Source organism: Schistocerca serialis, chromosome 10 (assembly GCF_023864345.2).
Source record: "Schistocerca serialis cubense isolate TAMUIC-IGC-003099 chromosome 10, iqSchSeri2.2, whole genome shotgun sequence".
Taxonomy (NCBI): Eukaryota; Metazoa; Arthropoda; class Insecta; order Orthoptera; family Acrididae; genus Schistocerca; species Schistocerca serialis.
Window position 1 is genome coordinate 45872329 of NC_064647.1, and position 23927 is coordinate 45896255.

Genomic DNA, 23927 nt, shown 5'->3' on the forward strand with positions numbered 1-23927 from the left:
GTGTTTTCAAGTGGGTGCTGAAGAACATTTCTATGATTTTGTCATTATTTAGAATTCTTGCCTTGTATATTTTTTGCATTTGTGTCTTCCAACATGCCCACCAATCCTGTCCCACCCCCTGGTCAGGCACCACAGCCACAAGCATTCGATGCAACACAGCTAATGCAGATTTTTCAGTTTCAGATGAACCAGATTTCTACCCTGCTCAACATGATGCAGCAGCTACTAGTCAACGCTGCGCACCCTACTGAACAAGCACTGCCTACTACAGCTGCCATACCACCTTTTTGACAGGTTAGTGAACAAGAGAGTGGGTGTTCCAGTTTGAGGTGCACATCACCACCTACAACGTACCAGGTACTGTGAAACTTCCATATCTATTCTTCCGTATCTATTATGAACGGTAGGAAGTGCAGTGTTCCACCTCATTCAAAAACTTTTTCCTGCCACCACTCCATGAACTCTATTACGATCAGATGGTACAGGCTGTAACAAACTATTATGACCATAAATGAATGTGGTAGCAATTTGGTATCAATTCTTCAATTGCAAAAAATGGGCAGAACAAACATATCGTGAGTGGGTAACAGATTTGTAGGGTATGGCAAGGAACAGTAAATTAAAATATGCTTGTGGTGCTTTATTTTCAGATGTTATGTTGCATGATGTGATCGTGTACAATGTGCCTAATGTCAAAATCAGACAAAAAATTTTGAAACAGTCCAATCCATCATTTCAGCAGGTGGTGCACATACCAGATCAGTACGATTCCAGGGCCTTGTCGGCTCATACATTTGGGCAGCCAGCTATTTGCTGAGTTGAGTCCCTTAGTTGCGATCACCCCATTCTGCACTGGCAGCTTGCACTAGTCAAGCCGGGTAAACGACACCTATCCATGCCACGTACACAGTTCGCTAAACAGGTGGCTGCACAGGCGAACACAAATGAGTCTTGCCCTCACTGTTATACATGGCACAACCACCGAGACTGTCCCTCTCAACAAGCTCACTATTATGCTTATGGTGGGAAAGGACATGTACAATCTGTGTGTTTGCAACAGAACAAACATAAGAATTTGGCCCACTCCCACAAATCTTAGTCACAAGGCCCATGTCATTAATGCAGTATATTTCAAGTCTGCAACTAGCAAGTGTGCAATTTCTTCAGTGATACATCAGTCAAACAAACTTATTGTTCACTTGCTAAAAGCAACTCCCACAACTCTTTTCTGAATGTTTAGGCACAGCTAGCAATTGTGTTGCACATATTATTCTGAAAGACAATGCTCAGCTGAAATTTTGCCAGGCCAGAACTGTTACCATTGAATTACAGGACAAAGTCACTGCTGAACTTAAAGAATTGCAGGATAGCAGAGTTATTGTGCCCTTATCAGCAAATCAGTGGGCAAGTCAACTGATTTTTCTCCCCAAACCTTCAGGTCGCATTCACCTCTGTATTGTCTTTAAGTATACAGTCAACCCACAAACTGCAATTGATACTTATCAATTGCCATGCCCATGGGACCTCATGGACAAATTAGGTGTTGGACATTACATTTCAAAAATTGATTTGCGCATTGCATATCTTTAAATACCGCTCGATGAAGAATCTCAAAAAGTGTGTGTAGTAAATACTCATTTGGGATTGTTTAAATATTTGTGTTTCCCTTTTGGCAGTGCTTCTGCACCCGCCATTTTCCAACATTATTTGAAACAGCTGATTGCACAAGTGCCAAACTGTTCAAACTATTTGTATGATACTGTTGTAGCAGGTCATGCATCTGAAGAACATATTGCAAATTTATGTGCGCTGTTTTGTGTGTTGGCTGATGCAGGACTAAAGTGTAGACTGGACAAGTGCGATTTTTTTAAACCTGCATTGCAGAATCTTGGCCATGTCATTAACAGTCAAGGTGTACATCCCCTGCTGTTGCATTTGTAAGCTATACAAGATTTGCTGGTTCCTCACATTGACACAAAACTGCCGTCAGTCTTAGGGAAGATGAATTACTATATTTGGTTCATACCAAATGCTGCACAAATCGCAGCTCTATTGCATCGCTTGCATCACAAGAATGTCCCCTCTGTTTGGACAGGTGAGTGCCAAGTAGGTTTTCAAAAAGTTTAAGATGCATTGTTCAGCAATTGATGCTCAGTTCATTTCAATCCTGAAAAACCAGTTGTATTGTAAGTTGACACTTCCTCTTAATGGAATTGGTGCTGTGCTTTTCCCAGAATTGGTGATAAGGACAGACCTATTGCTTTAGCATCAAAAGTGTTGTGCAAAGCTCAGTGTAATTTTTCACAACTTAAAAAAGAGGCTTTAGCTATGTGTATGGTGTCACCAAATTCCACCATTATTTGTATGGCAGAAAATTCTACTTCGTAACAGATCACAGTCCTTGTGTCATCCGATGAAACCGGTTCGTGTATGAACTGCCCAAAAATTGCAAAGATAGGCTTTGTTGTTGTCTCAATACCAGTACGAGATTGTGTATCGTCCGACAGCTCAACATGGTAAAGTGGATGCACTTTCATGTCTTCTGATTGACCCTAATACAGACTTTTGACGATCCTGCTGCATCTTGTCGTCACATTAATGTTCAGAGTTCTGAATTGCTGCAGTCTTTTCCGCTCAACTATAGGAAAGTTGCACAGGCCACAGACGCTGATCCAGATTTTAACATTTTGCTCCAGTTTATTTGCACAACGTGGCCTCACTCAGTGGGGAGCATAAAGAATTCTGTAGTGGACCAATACTTTGCATGTTGGCATGGGCTTGCTGTACAGAAAGGTGTGATTCCTGTTCAGAATGACAGTGGCCAGTCATGTATGTTAATCCCTAAAGCTTTGCAAAAAGAAGTGTTGCAGTTATTTCACAAAGGACACTGGGGGATTGTTCGTACGAAACAGTTAGCGCGTTGATGGTGTACTTGGCAGGGTATGGACACCAAAATAGAACATATGACATCACAGTGTTACGCTTGTGTGGAAAATCAGTCCGCTCCACCACAGAAATTCTCTGCTTGGCCTAAGTTGCAATTGCCATGGCAACGTGTGCACATACACTTTGCGGGACCTTTTTGGAACACCCGTTGGTTAATTGTGGTCGACTCATATAGCAAGTTTCTTTTTGCTGTGCCAATGAACTCAACAACGTCACGTAGCACAATTCACATGTTGTAATTGATTTTTTGCATAGAAGGTTTACCTGAAGTAATACTGTCAGACAATGGACCTCAGTTCATGTCAAATGAATTTGAAACATTCTGTGAATGCAATGGCATACAGCATCTAACTAGTGATCCGTTCCATCCACAGTCAAATGGCAAAGCAGAACATTTTGTCAGGATATTCAAGCAGCAGATGGCCAAACTTCGGTCCGCACACGTTAGGGATCAAGCATTGTAACTGTTTCTCACCTCATGTCGTTCACACCCACGAGATGGACCGTCGGCGGCGGAATTGCTTCACGGCTGCCACCATTACACACTGCTTCACCCTCCTCAGAATCTGGTGCCAAAGGAAGGTCGCAAGTATTGCTTTGTGCCACAAGATGTTGTCTTTCACAAGGTTCTTAGTGGCAGCAGAAGGCGGGTGCAAGGCGAGATCGTCCATTGACTAGGAGCTTGCATGTATCTTCTTTCAGTCCAGATGGCTTGCAGCGCCGCCATCAAAATCAACATTGCCTCTGTCATGTACACCACGATCTTTCAGTCTCTCTTCCCCAGATTCATGGTTCCAGAGGACAGCACGGCCACAGCAGCCACCAGAGGGTGTTATCACGACACCGTAACATGACCCCATGGGGACGGAGCCTTCGCCCCCTCTCATCCTACCAATGCAGCTGGACCCATCCACACCACAACAGTTCCCACCTTCTTCATCTGGTTCATGGCAGCAGGAGGTAATTGCGTACCCCTTAAGGTCATTTTCCAGGGGACATTTCTGCCATAGTGAAGGCCGGATGGTGGCGTACGACCAGAAGCTTGACGTCCTCTGCAGCTACAGCTTCCAGCCCATCAGAGCGTCCAATCCCCTGCAACTCCCACCGTGGTTGCACTCCAAACATAATGATGGTCCATCACTTTGGGGGGGGGGGGGGGGGGGGAGGAGGAATGTTCTGGCATAACCACCACAGGCATCACAACGAAGATGCAGTACGCAAGACCAGAGAAAGCTGTGAGGAAACATCGACCAATGGTGCGCAGAATTGGACCGCGTTGCGCCAAGAGCGACACCTGGAAGAAGTGAATATATGCACCGCTCCTGCTAGCCTCAACTGCTCAGATCGGCCCAGTCTGCAGCAGACATTTCTGCTACACTATCAGATTGTCATGATCCATATCAAGTGCTTACTTGGACTTTGTGTATAGCAAGAACTTTACTGTTTTCATGTCACCTCTCGCTAGGGACATTTGCTGTAATCAAAGTTAAGTATTGTCAATTTGCTTTCTAAAAATAAAACTACTAATGTTGTTTGTTTGAAGTGTTGTATAGCATTCCGAGAACGCTGTATCCCTTAGGCACTCTATTAGTGATTAGTGAGCAAGACCCCACATATTGAACAATGCCTTTGAATTTTTTCCATTTGTTCTCCACATCTTTGTCCTCTTCACTATCTTCCTACCTTTCTTAAAATTTCTTATAGCACCCGTCGTCGTAGATGCTGTCACAGCCTTATGGTTACTGATACCTTCCTCTATGTTAACTGATTCAATAAGTTCAGGTCTGTTTGTTGCCAGGAGGTCTAAGACATTACCCTCACAAGTTGGTTCTCTAACTATCTGCTCAAGGTAATTTTTGGATGAGATGTCCAGAACAATGCCACACGATTCCCTGTCTCTGGCACCAGTTTTGATGGCATAACACTCCCAATCTATATCTGGCAAGTTTAAATCACCCCCTATTACAACGGCACAATCGGAAAAATTACTAATGATATTATGCAAGTTCTGTCTGAAGCACTGTACAACTACATATCCTGACAAGGCTTGCCTATGAAAGCATCAGATCACCATTTATGACCGTTCTTTGATATTCAGTTTCACCCAGATTAATTCACATTTGGAATCTGCGATAATCTCACTAGATTTTATCAAATTTTTTGCTGCAATAAATACGCCACCAACATTAGTGACTAACCTATCCCTACGATAAACATTCCAATCCAAACTTAGGATTCCATTGTCATTGACGCCTGGCTTCAACCAGCTTTCTGTTCGCAATACTATCTGTCCATTATAACCTTCAGTAAGCGATACTAATTCTGGAACCTTTCCTTAGATGCTCCTGCAGTTTGGATGCTCCTGCAGTTTACTAAAATCATATTAATCTTTTCTATCTCTGATCTGTGAGGACCAAGATTCTTTGAGGTGGATGATTTAACAGGCTAGTCATCTTTGCTCCCAAGGGAGAGATTCTCTAACCTAAATAAGGCCCATGTGCATGCCACACACACTCCGCTACCCTAGTAGCCAATTCCTGCATGTAGTGCACACCTGACCTGTTAAGGAGAACCCTACAATTCTGCACCCGATAGCGGAGGACGAGAAATGCATTTGATACCGTCGCAGAGTCATCTGAGCCTCTGGTTTAGACCTTCACTCTGCTCCAAACCAGAGGACCGTGATCAACCCTGGGTATGATGCTACAGATAGGCAGCTTAGCCTGCAACCCGCGTGCGTTGCTAGTTGCCTACACCAAATCAGCGAGCTGCTGAAAGGAGCCAAGGATGGCCTCACAACCCAAGAAGCAGGCATCATATGTGCCGACATGTGCCACTACATGTCCAACAATGAATTCTGAATTTTTTTCAAGTGAAACAGGCCGAGTAAAAAGAAATGTGTTGCATTACTTACTGAATGCTCCTCGTACGTACAAAGTGCATCCACTTTGTGTGGTTGCCCTTTCCCGTAAACGATCCTGTCTGACACATAATGAAACACTGTGGCAAACAGTTTATGGTCCAGTTGCTGTTGATGGGGACACTTTTCCAGTACAGTTATGCAGCCATCCATCCATTGTCATTTGCCTGTCCATATGTAAAGACAATGTCAGTTTGTTCCTGGTTAGTATACTGGGCTACCATCCCTCAGTGCTGCACTACAAGACAAATTTCCACACCAGAGTTGGCAATAGTGGTGAAGAAGATGCTCCCTCATACCAATGTGTGAACAGTTTATGGTCCAGTAGCTGGAGCCATGTGGAGCTGAGACACTAATACTGGCAGAATATTTTCACTTGCCTGACGTATTCTCACATAACTTTCAATCACTGAAACTCACACGGTCAAAGATCTTTTATCTTCACCCCAGAATGAGTTTTTGGCTACACAACCACATAAGGTTTTATGTAACTTACCATCTCAGGGATCATTTGCTGCAATTTGTCCCCATTTAGGAAAATCACCCTGTATAATGTTGCCCATTTGCATATTTATGACATATTTCTTCCAAAATATAATACACAAGCTACATATTAAGTTTACAAGGAGTACACTTTTGATTTGTGTGTTGCAAGCACACAGTCTATGTATCGTGTAAACTAATTTGAGCAAATAAAAATTAATGACTTTCTGCTTGCTCACAAAGAAAGGTACTGTCATGAGAGGACAACAATCTATTTTAAACAGATGAGAGGCTACTAGAGGTTTGTTCAAAACCACTACGGAAAAATCTAACAAAATACGTGTCCCCATAATAACTACGTAAGTACAGTAGATTTACAGGTGACGGTTAACTCTGGGTTAATAGCACACCATCGAAACACAATACTGTGACCAAATCTAAAATTCTGAATACATAGATCACAGTTGGTGTTAATATGTAATAGATCCCAGCAGAAGGAAATGGACACACAGAATAGAAGTGTGCCAACAGACAGGATGATAGAGTACGGTAGTTAATATGAATAAGGAAGAGAAGAAGCAAAATAAATACTGACCAATGTTTGCTTCTCCTGGATCTCCTTGCTCCAGGAACTACTATCTTTCCACAGGCCCACTGTAAAAGCATCAGTTATTTAACTTTAGAGGACAGCAGCACAAGCAAAAAATCACTCCCCCAGGTAAAGCCTACCTGTCTCTCTCGTGCTCAAGGTCCGCGATGTTGTTGGCTTGCTTTGCAGCCTCGTTCATTGCCTGTCCCAGCTTCAACTCGAGACCTCGTCGTGCCTGCTCCCCAATCTGCAGAATTTTATTCTGCTCGGCCACCGTATCTTTAGAACAAATAATAAAACTATAATATTCCTTGCAATAATTGCATCAAAAATGCAGACAAATTAAACTGTGTGGCATGTTTAAAGCAATAACTAATAAATAATAAACATAAAAAATAAAATACACTGCAGGGAAAAAATTAATACTTCTGGAAAGACGACACAGATTTTGATCCGTATTTTGATGGTATATGTCACCTGGGGGATAGCAGATGTACTGATAATAGTTTCAACATGGTCCACCAACAGATAGCATAGTGGCAGAGCTACCAGAGCATCATCTGTGTCTACCATTTAATAGGAAATGCTCACAGCCAGAAGGATTACTGTGGTGCAAACATGTGAAGCAAGCAAGCAATCATGCCACAAAGACGCACTCATGATTCTTACATCCAACTGAGTAAGTTCAAAAGGGGTAAAATTGTGGCCTTCTGAGTGGCGGGATGGTCCTTTTGGAGAATTGCCGTATAAGTTGGACATGGTGTCTGTTGTGCAATGATGCTGATGTCAGTGGTCACATGAACATTCTCGCACCTATAGACAATGCTCTGGATGCCCACGCAGCACAGATGCTTTCCAGGATTATTGTATTTTAAGTGCAGCAGTGTTACATCGTACAGCTACCACAACACAGATAAGATAGCTTGTGAGACCAGATGTGTCAACATGAACTGTTGACAGGTTATTAGCAGTGGGACTATGGACATGTACACCTCTAATCCATCTTCCAGTCACCACAGCATCGATGTGCACAGTTCGACAGGTGCCATCGGAGGATCATTTGGAAGATGGAATGCAGCACCACGATCGTAAGCGATAAAAGCAGATTCTGCCTGCACGTACGACGTGTTGTTGTTGTTGTGGTCTTCAGTCCTGAGACTGGTTTGATGCAGCACTCCATTCTACTCTATCCTGTGCAAGGTTCTTCATCAGACCTGGTGAATGCTGCCTCTTAGAGTGAATTCACACAAGTCAAATTGGCCCCACCCCAGGTCTTATGGTCTGGGGTGCAATAAGCTATAATTCTTGTTCACCTTTGGTGTTTCTAGAGTGAATCCTAACCAGCACTTGATACATGCACAATGTTGTTAGACCCATTCTTTTGCCATTCTTGTAACCAAAAGGTGATGTGTTGTTCCAACGGGTCATCCACACACTACTTGTGAAACTCGTGCTCTGCAAGATGTGCATCAACTTTCCTGGCTACCACAATTTCTGGACTTGTCTCCAAAAGAACACATGTGGGACATGTCAGGACAAGAAGTGAGTTGTGACACATCAACCAGCAACTCTTACAGAACTACATGAACAAGTCGAGCAGGCACGTAATAACGTATCCGAGGACCGTATTCACCGGCTGCATGATGAATTGGATGCCAGAGTCAGTGACTGCATTGCCTCCCATCAAAGCTACACCATGTACTAAATACACGTGTTGCTACCTGGTACCTCAGAACCACTTGTAATGTAAATGTAATCGTTCCATGCTCTCCATATGCACTGTTGAAACAAAAAATCTTAAGTGAATTGGAAACCTCTAAAAGGGTGTACTATTTTATTTATTTATTTATTTATTTATTTTTCTGGCAGTGTAGTTCCTACCCATTCCGACATAGTGTGCCATAAGTTCCTGGTGAGCAAGAAGTGCAGACACATGTAGTCATAACTATGGGACAGATGAAGAAATTACTATGTGGAAAAATTGTGGTAAGATGCCCTAGCACTCCCAGTGTTGGGCTGTGATATAACTCTGGGAATTAGTGTCTGAGGAATGCCATACAATTAACTGATATGAGGGACATTCGAAAAGTAAAGAATGTTGTGATATAATGGGTTCTGCATTTCTCTCACCAATTTTAATGTGAATCATAGACCAATGTAATCGTTGGTGCCATCATAAAGCTAACAGCAAGTAAGAATGTAACAATGTTGTGAGAAGGAAAGTTGCTACTCACCATATAGCAGAGATGCTGAGTCACAGATAGGCACAACAAAAAGATTCACATTTAAATCTTTCAGCCATTAAGGCCCTAGTCAACGATAGACACACATGCGTACATGCACATATACTCAAAAACTGAAACGGTATTCCAACCACCGTCCAAAATACGTGCCATACTAGGGGCAATTAAAGACAAATGTGGCCTCAAGAAAGCAGGCATATACAGGGTTATTACAAATGATTGAAGCGATTTCACAGCTCTACAATAATTTTATTATTTGAGATATTTTCACAATGCTTTGCACACACATACAAAAACTCAAAAAGTTTTTTTAGGCATTCACAAATGTTCGATATGTGCCCCTTTAGTGATTAGTCAGACATCAAGCCGATAATCAAGTTCCTCCCACACTTGGCGCAGCATGTTCCCATCAATGAGTTGGAAAGCATCGTTGATGCGAGCTCGCAGTTCTGGCACATTTCTTGGTAGAGGAGGTTTAAACACTGAATCTTTCACATAACCCCACAGAAAGAAATCGCATGGGGTTAAGTCAGGAGAGCGTGGAGGCCGTGACATGAATTGCTGATCATGATCTCCACCGCGCCGAAAATTCAAAGTGTTTGACTTTGTCATTGGATGTCAGGGCTTGTAGCAATTGTAAACGGTATGGCTTCTGCTTTAGCCTTTCCCAAAAGATTTTCCAAACCGTCGGCTGTGGTACGTTTAGCTCCCTGCTTGCTTTATTCGTCGACTTCTGCGGGCTACGCGTGAAACTTGCCCGCACGTGTTCAACTGTTTCTTCGCTCACTGCAGGCTGACCCGTTGATTTCCCCTTACAGAGGCATCCAGAAGCTTTAAACTGTGCATACCATCGCCGAATGGAGTTAGCAGTTGGTGGATCTTTGTTGAACTTTGTCCTGAAGTGTCGTTGCACTGTTATGACTGACTGATGTGAGTGCATTTCAAGCACGACATACGCTTTCTCGGCTTCTGTCGCCATTTTGTCTCACTGCGCTCTCGAGCGCCCTGACGGCAGAAACCTGAAGTGCGGCTTCAGCCGAACAAAACTTTATGAGTTTTTCTACGTATCTGCAGTGTGCCGTGACCATATGTCAATGAATGGAGCTACAGTGAATTTATGAAATCACTTCAATCATTTGTAATAGCCCTGTATAATATTCCACGTAGTTGTGGCAAATCCTACATCGGTCAAACAATCCCACAGCCGAAGACTGCTGCAAAGAACACCAACACCACAAGTGCCTAGGCCAGCCCAACAAATTAGTATTGACAGAACACTGCTTGGAAACTGGGCACAACATGAAATACGAAGAGAACAAGATTTTGGCCCCTACCAGCTTCTACTGGGAAAGCACCTTCAAGGAGGCCATTGAAATTTGCATAAAGGACAATCTCATAAACCAAGACACAGGTTTTCAACTCAGCAAGGCATGGAAACCATTACTTAGCTCCATCAAGGCATCATGCCTCAAGTGGACACAAGTTCCTTCCACAACGGCCACTGGGGACACTCCACAGGATTCTGCATTGTCCACCACCCGGCGCAATGCCAGGGACGGCACAGACCTGGGTCGGGACCCGCAAATGGATTGTCATCAGGCATAATCGGATTGTCAGCAGCCATAATCAAAGGGTCGGCACTCGCAATTGGAATGTCGGCAGCTGAAATCGGACCATCAGTGCAGGGAATCAAAGCCCGACTGATGGACATAGATAACACCGACAATGAGCAGACAGACCATTCCATCAGAACCACCTGATGATGGCAGAAAGGTTAGTTGCCAAAATATTGTGGGACTTCAACAATCGCATCCAGCTGGACACCCGAGAGCCCTGGAAACAACAAATAATAAGCTGCTCAAGCTAACAACTTGGGTAGTATTTTGGACAGTGGCTCGTCACTCTTCCACGAAGAATAATCTTCAACTGAGCATGGAGGGAAAATACACTGAATGCACTACCCCAGGTGGTAACCAATCCACCGTCACCTGAGATGACATTAGCAGTCCTTCGTATTCTGGGGAGTCTGCACCAACATGCTTTGAGGATGAGTCAGAGCATCCTGAAATCACCAGACGTAAACTCAGACCAAGACAGCAAAGCTTCTTCGCAACATCTGAGCCTAATTCACTTCTCAAAGTGGGTAAATTGAAACATCTGACCGATTCACTAACACAACACAACATTGTGGTGTCACCGCCAGACACCACACTTGCTAGGTGGTAGCCTTTTAAATCGGCCGTGGTCCATTAGTACATGTCGGACCCGTGTGTCGCCACTGTCAGTGATCGCAGACCGAGCGCCACCACACGGCAGGTCTCGAGATACGCACTAGCACTCACCCCAGTTGTACGGACGACTTAGCTAGCGATGCAACACTGACGAAGCCTCGTTTATTTGCAGAGAAGATAGTTAGAATAGCCTTCAGCTAAGTCAATGGCTACGACCTAGCAAGGCGCCATAGCAATTGATAGTTATCGTATGAAGCATGTCTCATCAAGAACGATGTATACAAATGATGGATTAAAGTTAAGTATTCCAGAAGCTACATACTTATCTTTATAGCATTCATTACGTATCCTGTTTCAGACCTCACGCCATCCTGCGTGAGCTTATAGCATGCATTTCGGCCTTCTCTAGCAATATATCAAACATAGTACTGACAGCAGTACAAGAAACCAGATTCACGGATGATCATGCCTTCGAGTCCCAAAGATACAGAATCCTCAAAGGAAAAGTAGGTCAGCAGGTAATGAAGAACATACCCCCCTTAGGTACAGGATTTATAATCAGATACTGGATTCAGTGAGTGACTTCACCTCCCCAAGCAGTTGTGTATCCATCCTCTCCCTCAAATGTGCTAACAAGGGCTACGGTCAACATACATGCCCAAACCAAACAGGACAACAGACGCAATCCAGACAGAACTGAGAAATTCTGGGCAGATTTAGAAGATATTCTCTCCAAAGTTCCAGACACACACACCATCACAATGCTTAGTGACTTCAATGCTCAACTGGTAAGAGAGAAAAGAAAACACAGAAATATAGTGGGCAAATATCTGGCACATATGAGAACCAACCACAATGGGGAATGATTGGTGGATCTCTGTAGGACTTTTGGATTGGTCATGAAGTCTACAGCCTTCAAACACCTACCAAGAAAGTATAAAAGTTGGATTTCACCTAACATCAACTTGGGTGAATTCCAAATACACTATGTGATCAAAAGTATCCAAACAACCCCAAAAACATACGTTTTTCATATTAGGTGCCTTATGCTGCCACCTACTGCCAGGTACTCCATATTAGCAACCTCAGTAGTGAAAGAGCAGAATGGGGCTCTCTGCGGAACTCACGGACTTCTAACGTGGTCAGATCATTGGGTGTTACTTGTGTCACATATCTGTATGCGAGGTTTCCACACTCCTAAACATCCCTAGGTTCACTGTTTCCGATGTGATAGAGAAGTGGAAACATTAAGGGGCACACACAGCACAAAAGTGTACAGTCCAACCTCGTTTGTTGACTGACAGAGACCGCCGACAGTTGAAGAGGGTCGTAATGCATAATAGACAGACATCTACCCAGACCATCACACAGGAATTCCAAATTGCGTCAAGATCCACTGTATGTACTATGACAGTTAGGCAGGAGATGAGAAAACTTCGATTTCATAGTCAAGCGGCTGCTCATAAGCCACAAACTACGCTGTTAAATGCCAAATGATGCCTTGCTTGATACACGGAGCATAAACATTGGACAATTGAACAGCAGAAAAACATTGTGTGGAGTGACAAATCATGGTACACAATGTAGTGACCCAGTGGCAGGATGTGGGTATGGCGAATGCCTAGTGAATGTCATCTGCCAGCACGTATAGTGCCAACAGTAAAATTCGGAGGCGGTGGTGTTATGGTGTGGTCGTGCTTTTCGTGGAGGGGGTTTGCACCCCTTGTTGTTTTGCATATCACTATCACAGTGCAGGCATAAACTGATGTTTTAAGCCCTTCTTGCTTCCCACTGTTGAAGAGCAATTCGACGATGGCGATTGCATCTTTCAACATGATCGAGCACCTGTTCATAATGCACGGCCTGTGGCAGAGTGGTTACATGACAATAACATCACTGTACTAGCCTGCACAGAGCCCTGACCTGAATGCCACAGAACACATTTGGGATGTTTTGGAACGCTGACTTCATGTCAGGCCTCAACAACTGACATCGATACCTCTCCTCAGTACAGCACTCCATGAAGAATGGGCTGCCATTCTGCAAGAAATCTTCCAGCACCTGACTGAATGCATGCCTGCAAGAGTGGAAGCTATCATCAAGGCTAAGGTTGGGCCAACAACATATTGAGTTCCTTCATAACCGAAGGAGGGTGCCACAAACTTGTAAGTCAATTTCAGCCATGTGTCCAGATAGGTTTGATCACAGTGTCCATTTTCAAAAAAATCTCAAAAGGAAATACAAGATGTAAAGGAATTAACAAGTGCCAATCTGGAGTCAGACCACTGTCTCACAAAGATCAAAATGAGACTCCAGCCTCAAAACATTAGAGCACACAGAACCTCCAAGATGATAAGAATTGATGTAAAGTGACTTAAGAAGAGACAAGAAGTAAGCCAGAGACTGAACAGTACAGATTTCAACAACTGGGACCAACTGAAGGAAACTCTTGTGAAGATGACCAATGAATTTGCCCCCCCCCCCCCACCCCTCCTCCTCACCAGAAGAAGGAAGCATCTGTGTTGGAATAAAGACTGTGACAATGCAATAGCCCAAAGACAGACTCTCTGAGGGAAGTGGAATTGTAAGAAAACCAAGAAAAATTGGGAGAACTTTTGGGACCAAAGAAGGTAATTTGAGGAACCAAATGGACCTTCACACAAAACCAACTAACCCAAATCGAAGAGAGCTTTGCTAAGAATAACTCCAGAGATTTCTACAGAACCATCAAGCAGGCACTCAGAAAATACAATCCGCCAAGTCTCCACTTCAGAGAGTCGCAGGCACATTGGTTTTTAATGACAAGGACAACTGCCACCTATTAGTTGAGTACTTTAAAACCTACTCAACTGTGATCCACCCAATGAAGACTTTGACTACAGACAAACCACATCAAACCCAAACTCACTGCCCCTTCATTGGAAGAAGATGGACAAATCATTCAACTTTTGAAGAATAATAAGGCAGCTGGAGAGGACTCTATCATTCCTGAACTCTGGAATTGTGTTGGAAGCAATGCGTGGGCAAGCTCACTGAGATCATCCAGAATGTCTGGGAAATGGAGAAATTACCACCTGATTGGAACACAGCTCTGATCCATCCACTTCACAAAAAGGGAGATTTTACTGATCTGAACAACTACCGTAGAATTTGTTTTGCCCCAGTAACATACAAGATTCTCTCCAAGGCATTACGAACAAGGGCAGAAGATCAACTGGATAGTCAACTGGGAGAATATCACGGATGCTTCATGAAGACCTGATCCTGTACAGAACAGATCCTCAACCTTAAAACTGTACTGGCATACTCCAAGATGAGAAACTGCAAGGTGGTCACCACCTTTGTTGATTTCAGGAAGACCTACGACGCTGTTGATAGAGAAACACTTAACGAAATACTCCAGGAACTAGCACTAGACAACAAAACCTGCAGGTTCATTCTAGAAACCTTGACCAACACCCATTCAGATGTCAAATTTAGAGGTCAGATGTCAGAAAGCTTCAAGATAAAAATTGTAGTGAGACACTTCAACTGTGTCCTTGAAGAGGTTGTGAGACAATGGCACAAGGAACTGACCAGTTCGGGTGTTCAAACTGGTGTCTAACTGGGCTGTAAGAATGAAGTACTGATTGTAGATTGCCTGGCTTTTGCAGTGACACAGCAGAAATTGCTGATCCTCCTTAAATGGCAACAATGCAGTTAAACTGCCTCCAAAAACAGGTAGCCAAAGGGGATCTTCAAGTGTCACTGGAGAAAACAGAGTTCTTCGCCAACATCAAAGAAGCTAACTGAGAGATGTTACTAGACCAGGAGAAAATCAAAAGGAGTGAGAAGTTTAAGTATCTTGGCAAATGGATTGAACCCAACTTATCAGAAAAAACATCACTATCCATGAGAGTCAACAAGTTGGAACTAGCCTATTGACTGTCTATGAACAGCTACAACAAAAAATGCCTGTCACACGACCTGAAACTTATGACCAGAAGTCCTGTATGCCATGTAATGTCTTTACATGAACTGGAGAAATCTGATGGAGAAACTGGAAGTCAGATACATGAACTGGAGAGATCTGATGGAGAAACTGGAAGTCAGAGAGAGGAGAATTCTCAGGAAGATCCAAGGTCTGGCAGAAGAAGCTGGGGAATTCGAAGGTGACATAACTCAGGGCTCTATGAACATATCAAGAGGCTCTCTGACTGTACAAGAAAAACACGGGTAGCGTTCTACAGCCATGTTGCAAGATTGCCTCCAAACAGATTGACCAACCATTAGTTCATCTTCTGGCAAAACACAAAGGTTTGCACCACTTGGCTGACACAAACTGAAAAAGACATTAAAGAACTGGGAATAACTGATACCCAGAACAGACATTCTGTGAGATGTACCCTGAAGGAAGTCCGAGGATTTCTGGAAAAGCCCCAGGACAGAAGAAGGGAAGGAGTTACATCAGCAGCAGATGCAACAGTACTGGGCAAAGATCAAAACCCAACAGTTGATCAAATGTGGTCCAAAGTAGACCCATTCAAAATGAGAAGAAGAAATCAAAATTTACAGGCAGATAAGCAAAGTTTGTGGAAATTTACTGAATGGCAGTTCAGTTCAAACATGAGGCACCACATTTTATGGTGGATGAGCAAATATGATGGTGGAGAATGATTAGACTGACCTGCAGTCATGACTGACGAACTCAAAACGAGGACTGAGGAAAAAATTCAACAGGAAAGCTGTTTCACTACTGCAGGTGTCAGCTTGTGCTTTACTAAAAATTCAAAATCACTCCTTGATCAAATTGTTAGTTGTGATCTGGGCTATAGAAAAGCTGTGGATCACCGAAATATTGAGTCACATTGATTTAAGCTCTAGCAGCAAACCTGAGGAGACTACTGAGAATCATTACACTGGGAAACCCTACACAGTAAATATTTTAATTGTCTACTATAATGGTGAATAATGCTAAAGCATTATCATTTTATACAAAATACAGTGTTTTAATACATACATAACACTAGTAAAATCAAGTTTGTTTACATTATGAACTAACTATTTTGTCATTTAATAAAACTTTATTGGGTTATTATCCTTTGAAGTCTGATTATTACTTTTTGTGACATTATGAAACCATTCATCTAAGCATAACGAAATAATTATGCAGTGTGATGTACATCAGTTTTGTGTATCATATTGTTTAACTACCAATTTCTTACTCAAACTATAAAGGATTTCTTCCCAGCCTATTTATGCACAATACATCACATTTTTCTATGTTGAGTATCAACTGCCATGCCCTCAGTAAGTCTTCTTGAATTATGGTATTGTTTTCTCACATTACAGGTTTGCTATATACAACAGCAACATACACTAACAACCTTGTGAAGCTTCCAACATTATTGGCCACATTTTTCACGGATCTCATGAGCACTAAAGATCCTGTAACATGCTCTTGGGGGACACCCAAAATTACTTTCACATTAAATGGTTCTTACCATCAATAAACATGTGTTAGGCTTTGTTAGCTTGGATGTCCTCTATCTAGTCACAAAAGCTGTCAAATATTCTGGAAGCTTGCATTCTGTTTGCAAGACAGTATCACAGAACTTATTGAAAAACTTCTTGAAGTCAAGGAACAACAGCACCAATATGAAGCTGCCACCCACTGGCTACCACATTCCATTGACTAACAAGACTGCTGACTGTTTGCTGAGTCCACATTGATTAATACAGAGGAGATCTCTGATCTCCGGGAAAGTCTTAATATGCAAACTGAAAATAATGTTCCACGATTCAACTACACACCGTTAGGCCTGTAATTATCTGCTTCTGTACAATGGCCGTTTTTGAAGGTAGTATGAGCTGCACCTTTTCTTCAATCACTTAAAACTCTTCAATGTTCCAGTGATGTATGATAAAGGGCTTCTAGTAAAAGAGCAGGTCCTCTGCATAATCTAAATAAAATTGTCCTTGAATAATTCTGAAAATGATAGACTGATACTCACCACTGCAGTCTGCTAAGAGACAGCAGTCGTGTGTGTGTGTGTGTGTGAGAGAGAGAGAGAGAGAGAGAGAGAGAGAGCTGTGCCTGCTTGTTTGAATGTGTGTGTGTGTTTTACTTCCTTTTTGAAGAAGGCTTTGGTCGAGAGCTTAGTATGTAACAATCGTTTTGTTATGCCTGTCTGAAAATGAGTGTGTCGTCTTGCGGTAACAGTCTATCCTTCTCATGATATTGCAAATTCGACTTTCCACTGTTTAAAATTGTTTGATTGTACATGCATACAGGGTGTCTCTCCTAAGACTCATCACATTTACTCTGTTGTTTCAGCAGATACTTGCAGTTTCATTTTCACAGTGTGTAGCTGGAGTCAGCCCAAACAAATAATGCGCACCACTTCTTCTGTGAGATGCCTAGCATCGACAGAGAGCACCGATTTATTGCCAGTTACAAACAAACTGCTTTTTAAAGGGGAATTTTATGTGCCCATTTGATGATGCAGTCCCAATCAATCTAGTGTGGTTTTTGTTTTATCAGGGTGTATTAACAGTGTTCCAGCATCACACTACCCCACCACCCAGCAGTGCCGCCCAGTTGCTGCTGGACCACTGATTACTGTTCGTGTATTACTGTTTTTTATTTATTTATTTATTTATTTATTCATCCATGGAACAATATATATTGTATGGATGTCGTCAGTTTATAATACATGAGCACACATTTACATTTACAATGAAACAGATTTCTCATATTTTGTGTAGTTTTTATAACTAGTCATACACACATTTATAATTACCTCATATTTTGGTCATAATGTCATATGTTGCTAATAATCTACATCTATGTTAAATATTCTTTTACAGTATAACAACTTTTACTTACTAAAAAGGTTTTAAGCTTTTGTCTTAAAGTGAGGGGCTCATTTATTTCTTTAATTTCCTGTGGTAATTTGTTATACAGTTTTATCCCATTGTAAAATATACTTTTTTGCGTCTTTGCCTTGTTCTTTCTATCTAGATGGAGGTGGTGACAAGATCTTGTTTCATGGTCATGTATTAGGCTGTTTGTGTTATACATGTTGAGATTTTTCTTAATGAACATTATGTTCTGAAAGATATACTCACAAGAAACAGTTAGAATGCCTAGCTTTCGAAATAATTCCAGACAGTGGGCCCTGTTGTTGCTATTTGTTATTATCCTTATGGCTCTTTTTTGTACTTTGAACACAGTTTGTATGTTACTGGCACTTGTTCCCCAAAACATGATCCCATAGCTGAGGACTGAGTGTAGATATCTGTAATATGTTATTTTAAGACAGGTATTATTGCATACCAGTGCAAGGATTGTAAGAACATAGCGTGCTGTGGATAATTTCTTTGCCAGAATGTTGACATGGTTTGTCCATTGGCCGTCTACATTCATCCCTAAGAATTTGGTACTTGTTACACGTTCTAATTCATTATTATTAACTTTTATTCTAGTGGCATTATGTTTTTTGTTCAATTGGAAATTAATATAGTTAGTTTTCTTTACATTTAGAGTTACTTTATTTTTTAATGACCAGTTGTGGAAATCATTCAGAGCCTCGTTTGCTCTTTCTGATAGTTGTGTTGGATTTTCACCTGTTATTACTATGTTGCTGTGAAAATCCAACACAACTGTCAGAAAGAGCAAATGAGGCTCTCAATGATGTCCACAACTGGTCATTAAAAAATAAAGTAACCTTAAATGTAAAGAAAACTAACTATAAAACTTCCAATTGAACAGAAAACACAATGTTGCTGCTCATATATATTGATTAAAAGAACATTGCACTAGACTAATTTGGGACCACTCTATCGAATAGGCATGTAAAATTCTGATTTACAAATCTTCTGTTCATAATGGGAAACTGATCGATGCTTTCTATTGGCACTGGGCATTGTATGAGGGACATGATGAGCAGGATTTGTTCAGATGGACTCCAGCTATGCACAGAAAAAATGAAATTGCAAATATCTGCCGAAAGACCAGATAAAATGCACCTGATGACATCCAGTATAATTAGGTCCAGTTCCCTTCTCTTTTTGAGTGATTTTAATTGATGTTCTATTCCAGAATCACTTATCTCCTTATTCTATTCAATGCTCAATCTGAAGAATGATTAACAGCAGCAGAATGGTTGGCAACAGCACTGATAGAAGCAGATTTCCAGTATTTATATCTTTCTGCCATCATCTTGTCAGGAGGGCGGGAGAAGGGGGGGAGGGGGGGGGGTAAGACTAGGAAACTCCTCAGGCTGTGATAATGAAGCTTAGTGAAGATGTTAGTCCCTTTTTTACACGCTCACCCTTCAATGTGACCCATTTTTCCCAGTAATGGATTACTGTGGAAGTCTAGCTTTTGGCTGTTCAAGAAACATTCCACCTCGAGTACCACCTTATCATCATTCTGGTAACATCTTTATACAAAGAAAGAGGAAGAAGTCACTGGGTGGCATGTCAGGAGAATCCAGGGATTGAGGAAAAAATTGATAGTGTAAAAAAGCTGTACATGTGACTGTACCTGGTGCAGAATGGAGTCGGGTCGATTTGGGGAGGAGACCAAACTACAAGGTCATTAATCTCATCGGATTAGGGAAGGACGGGGAAGGAAGTCGGCTGTGCTCTATCAAAGGAACCATCCTGGCATTTACCTGAAGCAATTTAGGGAAATCATGGAAAACTTAAATCTGGATGGCCAGACGCGCGATTGGACCATCGTCCTCCCGAATGCGAGTCCAGTGTGCTAACCACTGCAGAATGAGTTAAGGTCTTGTTGTAGAGCAAAAACACTCCCTCAGACCATGTCTCATAGACTCATCAGGAGATACTGATAAAAACTGAGCCCTTGTAGGACCACTCTGTTGTCTGTCTGTCTGTCTGTCTGTCCAACTGTTGAAAGTCCTTTTTCCTAGGAAGTGGTAAACATATCACATTGAAATTTATGTCATACACTAAAATCTATGGGCCCTTCACAGTGTAAAAAAATGAAGCTTCTATGTAAATGTAATTAAAAGATACAGCCATTTATGACACACATTTCTACATTCACAGTGTAAAAAAATGAAGCTTCTATGTAAATGTAATTAAAAGATACAGCCATTTATGACACACATTTCTACATTCACAAACTTATTCATCAAAACTGCAGAGTACTTCTCATTAACCCAAAACCATCAAATTTAGCAACAAGTTAGGTTAATCTGTTATCTGACTGCCTCCCTGGTCATCCATCTGTTAAGACCTTTTTTTCTCAGGAATGGGTAAATGTATCTAGTTGAAAGTTATGTCACATAATGAAGGCTATGTGATGTAAAAAACTTAAGCTTCACATGTTTTGACACACAAATCTCACTTATTAAAATGTACGGTGTACTTCTCATGGATGTAGAATTTTGAAATGTGGCAGGAAGTAAGATTTCACAGTACAAATAAAGGGAAAAAATCAGTAAATTGTTAATCCATAATTATATTGCATGAAAAAAAAAATCTTTCGTCATTTGTTATCTGACATCAAAATTGAAATTAAAATATCCTCAAAAGTCTTAGAATTCCCAGGACTGATACCATTCCAGTATAAATGCCAATAACAGCCAAAAATCATTGAGCTTCTTGATTCCCAGAATTGATGAACTGTCCATATACATAATTAAGTTTGTACAGAATCCTCAGAGCGTGAATCTTACTTGCACCTGGCCAATTTTTACTTCTTAAAACATCTGTTTTTCTTATTGCCTTTCCCAGATGCCCACACATCCTGACCACCCAGCTGAAACTGTACACAACTTTTAAATTTAATGAACACAACGGAACGTGATGCATTCATATCAATATTTTGGTAAGCTAGTGGTGGGGCCTCAACTTCCGATACCTGGAGTTTCCTTGGCACGCTCTTAGAGGACACGAATTCTGCACACACCACTGTTAATACAATGTGGGAACACCATATGGATAGTGTGTGGCTCAAGCAGTGCATTGATTACACAGTCTGCTGGCAGCGGCGAGCACATCGAGATTTCCCAGGATAGTGGCAAGTGTCAACTTGGAAAGGTGGCAGGTTTGGAACGAGCTAAGTGATGAGGTGCCACAAATAAAGTCATCAGTTCCTGTGTGGCATTTCCACTGCTGATTTGCAGCATTCAGTGAACTGCAGTGAATTCAGGTTTTGATTCTGCCCCAAAGGTAGTTCACTGATTTGTACCTGCTGCGAGACTATTGTGGCAGCCATTATCATCATACAACAGAGGTTAACAGTGAGCTCTCATATGCTGTACTACATCTTAATGGGGTTTTGTCATGACAAAGGTGAGTGAACATACTACTCACATTAGTCAGTCTCGATAGCGCTCATGCCAGCTCGGCTGCCCTATGGTTTATGTTCCTGTATGTATATTATTCGTTGAGAAATTTGGTACCAACCACGGTGGTACAAGGAGTCAGATATGTGTTCCTTCTATTTAAGATTTAGTGACAAGTGATGGTAGTAATTTGTGTACATTCCTACAATTTGAATTTATCTGCAAATATTGTCCTTCTTGCTGTAATAGCATTGTTGAATTTGTTGAATTTCCTGAGCTGGCAACCAGTTTCAATGTGTGCAACTGAGACAAAAGAGTCGGTTACTGGAACGCGCTCATTTGATAAATTCCTTTATGCTGTTAAACTGTGGGAAAAGGGCAAAACTCATACCTTATTTTAGAACGTATGTAGTTGTTTTAAGATTATGTAGTATGTGTGTTAATATTGCTGTAGAACTTAACTGTTTTAGTGTACCGGTTTAAATCTGGAGTGACAGCATGTTGTGACCCATGTCAAACATAAATATGCTTACCCCACCTTCTTACATTTTTCAGGATGAGGCCTTGACATTCTTCATCAGTCAAGATCTTTCCGTAAATTCTGAGTTATAAGTTAACTCTTGTTCTTGGAGTTCTGTCACTTAATAAGTTTAAATCCATGGAATATTTCAGTGTCTGGTTTCATTTGCTCATCAGTGCCCTTAAACTATTTTGTTGTTTATTCACTGGCACTTTTAAATAAGTTTTTCATGTTGTTTTATTGGTGACTTCAAACTACCTCAAGTTTTGTTACGTGTTTTAATAATTGGCACTTTCTGATAATTTAATAATTATCTTACAAGAGCTTCACTTACTAGTTAAATGTGCTGAGGTTGCCAGTTTGTGCCTTACATAAATTGTTTGGGTTGAAGTGACGGAAAGCTTGGTGGAACCCGCGGAGCAGCCCGCGAACAACAACACAATGGGAGAGGGAGGACATGACCAACAAAGGACAGAATGAATAACAAAAAGATCAAAACAACAGAGTCACAAGAAAACCTAACAACCATGTCCACTCGTACACAGAACAAGAAAGCAAATAAGCTGTCTAAGGTGAAGCGATGTGTCCAGATACGTACGCACGGTTAGACTGGCTGGCTGAGTGAGAGGCAAGCGCTTAAGTACACTATCGGGGAAGCCGCTATTGGCCACTGCAATCAGGTGTTCCACTGTGGCACCCTCACACTATAAGCGGGCCAGCAGGCGCACGCCACCACAACTTACGGTGTGATGGTGCAGAGACCTCTAGGGGTCTTCGACGTCCGTGACGTCTGGTGGGGATTCAAATTCCGCGGTGCATGGTACCAGACCTTTCACTGTTAAAACTGATTCTACATAGATTTGAAAAAAAAAAAATGTCAAGAACTGTCTTCCTTTGTGAGAAATAATACACTTTCATTAACAAAAAAATTTTAAGCCGACCTATTTTGAAAATTGGTGAAGTGAGGCACGTGTGTCACACGAACCTAACTAGATCCACATTTTCGAGTGAACTTAGGATTTTCAGAAATAAATTTTTAGTTGAATGATTTTATCATGCTTGCAGTTATGGGAAAAAGTACAATAAATCAGTACCTAAACATGTTTATTCTCTTGACAATGAAAAACATGAAATAGTGCTCATTAGATTTCAACACAACATTTGAAAGTGGTTGATATAAAAGTTTTCTGGGTATCATACCATGTCAAAATGTGAAAAACTATACAGGAGGACCAACATTTCCACTATGGTTACAAAAGAAGGCCACCATGTTCCAGCTACGGTTACAAAAGAAGGCCGCTGCAATCGTGGCTGAAATGTTGCTTTCGGTTTTTTTTTTATTTTTTTCTTTTACATTAAGACAATATTCAGAAAACTCTTATGCCAACTGACTCTTGCCATGTAAGCCTATGGAATTACATTTGAAGATGGCTTTGACATATGACACACCGATGTTTTCTACATTCTATGAAGTTTTCTGCAGTATATACATCCCACTACATACAAATTATATACAAACCAGTATATTTACTGAAATGTGTAGTAACATTTCATTTCATAACATAAGATGTATAAGAAAACACAGTTAGTTATGTCAGACTATCTCAGAATGGAGGAGATGGTGATTTGATCTGATTTTCTTGAAACAGATGCACTACGCCACCTATAAACACGTGCCACCCCATTTGATC

The 23927-nt window shown here is 41.5% G+C and overlaps 1 protein-coding gene across 1 annotated transcript in view; it reads right to left on the reverse strand.

Moving 5' to 3' along the window:
• LOC126425216 (cilia- and flagella-associated protein 58-like) overlaps positions 1-23927 on the reverse strand; it is a gene marked incomplete at its 5' end in the record, with an annotated part of 256944 nt that overhangs the window by 137729 nt on the left and 95288 nt on the right. Inside the window, one exon of the mRNA XM_050088172.1 lies at positions 7079-7217. Within this exon, the coding sequence (XP_049944129.1) occupies positions 7079-7217 (139 nt within the window). The remainder of the gene's footprint in view (positions 1-7078; positions 7218-23927) is intronic.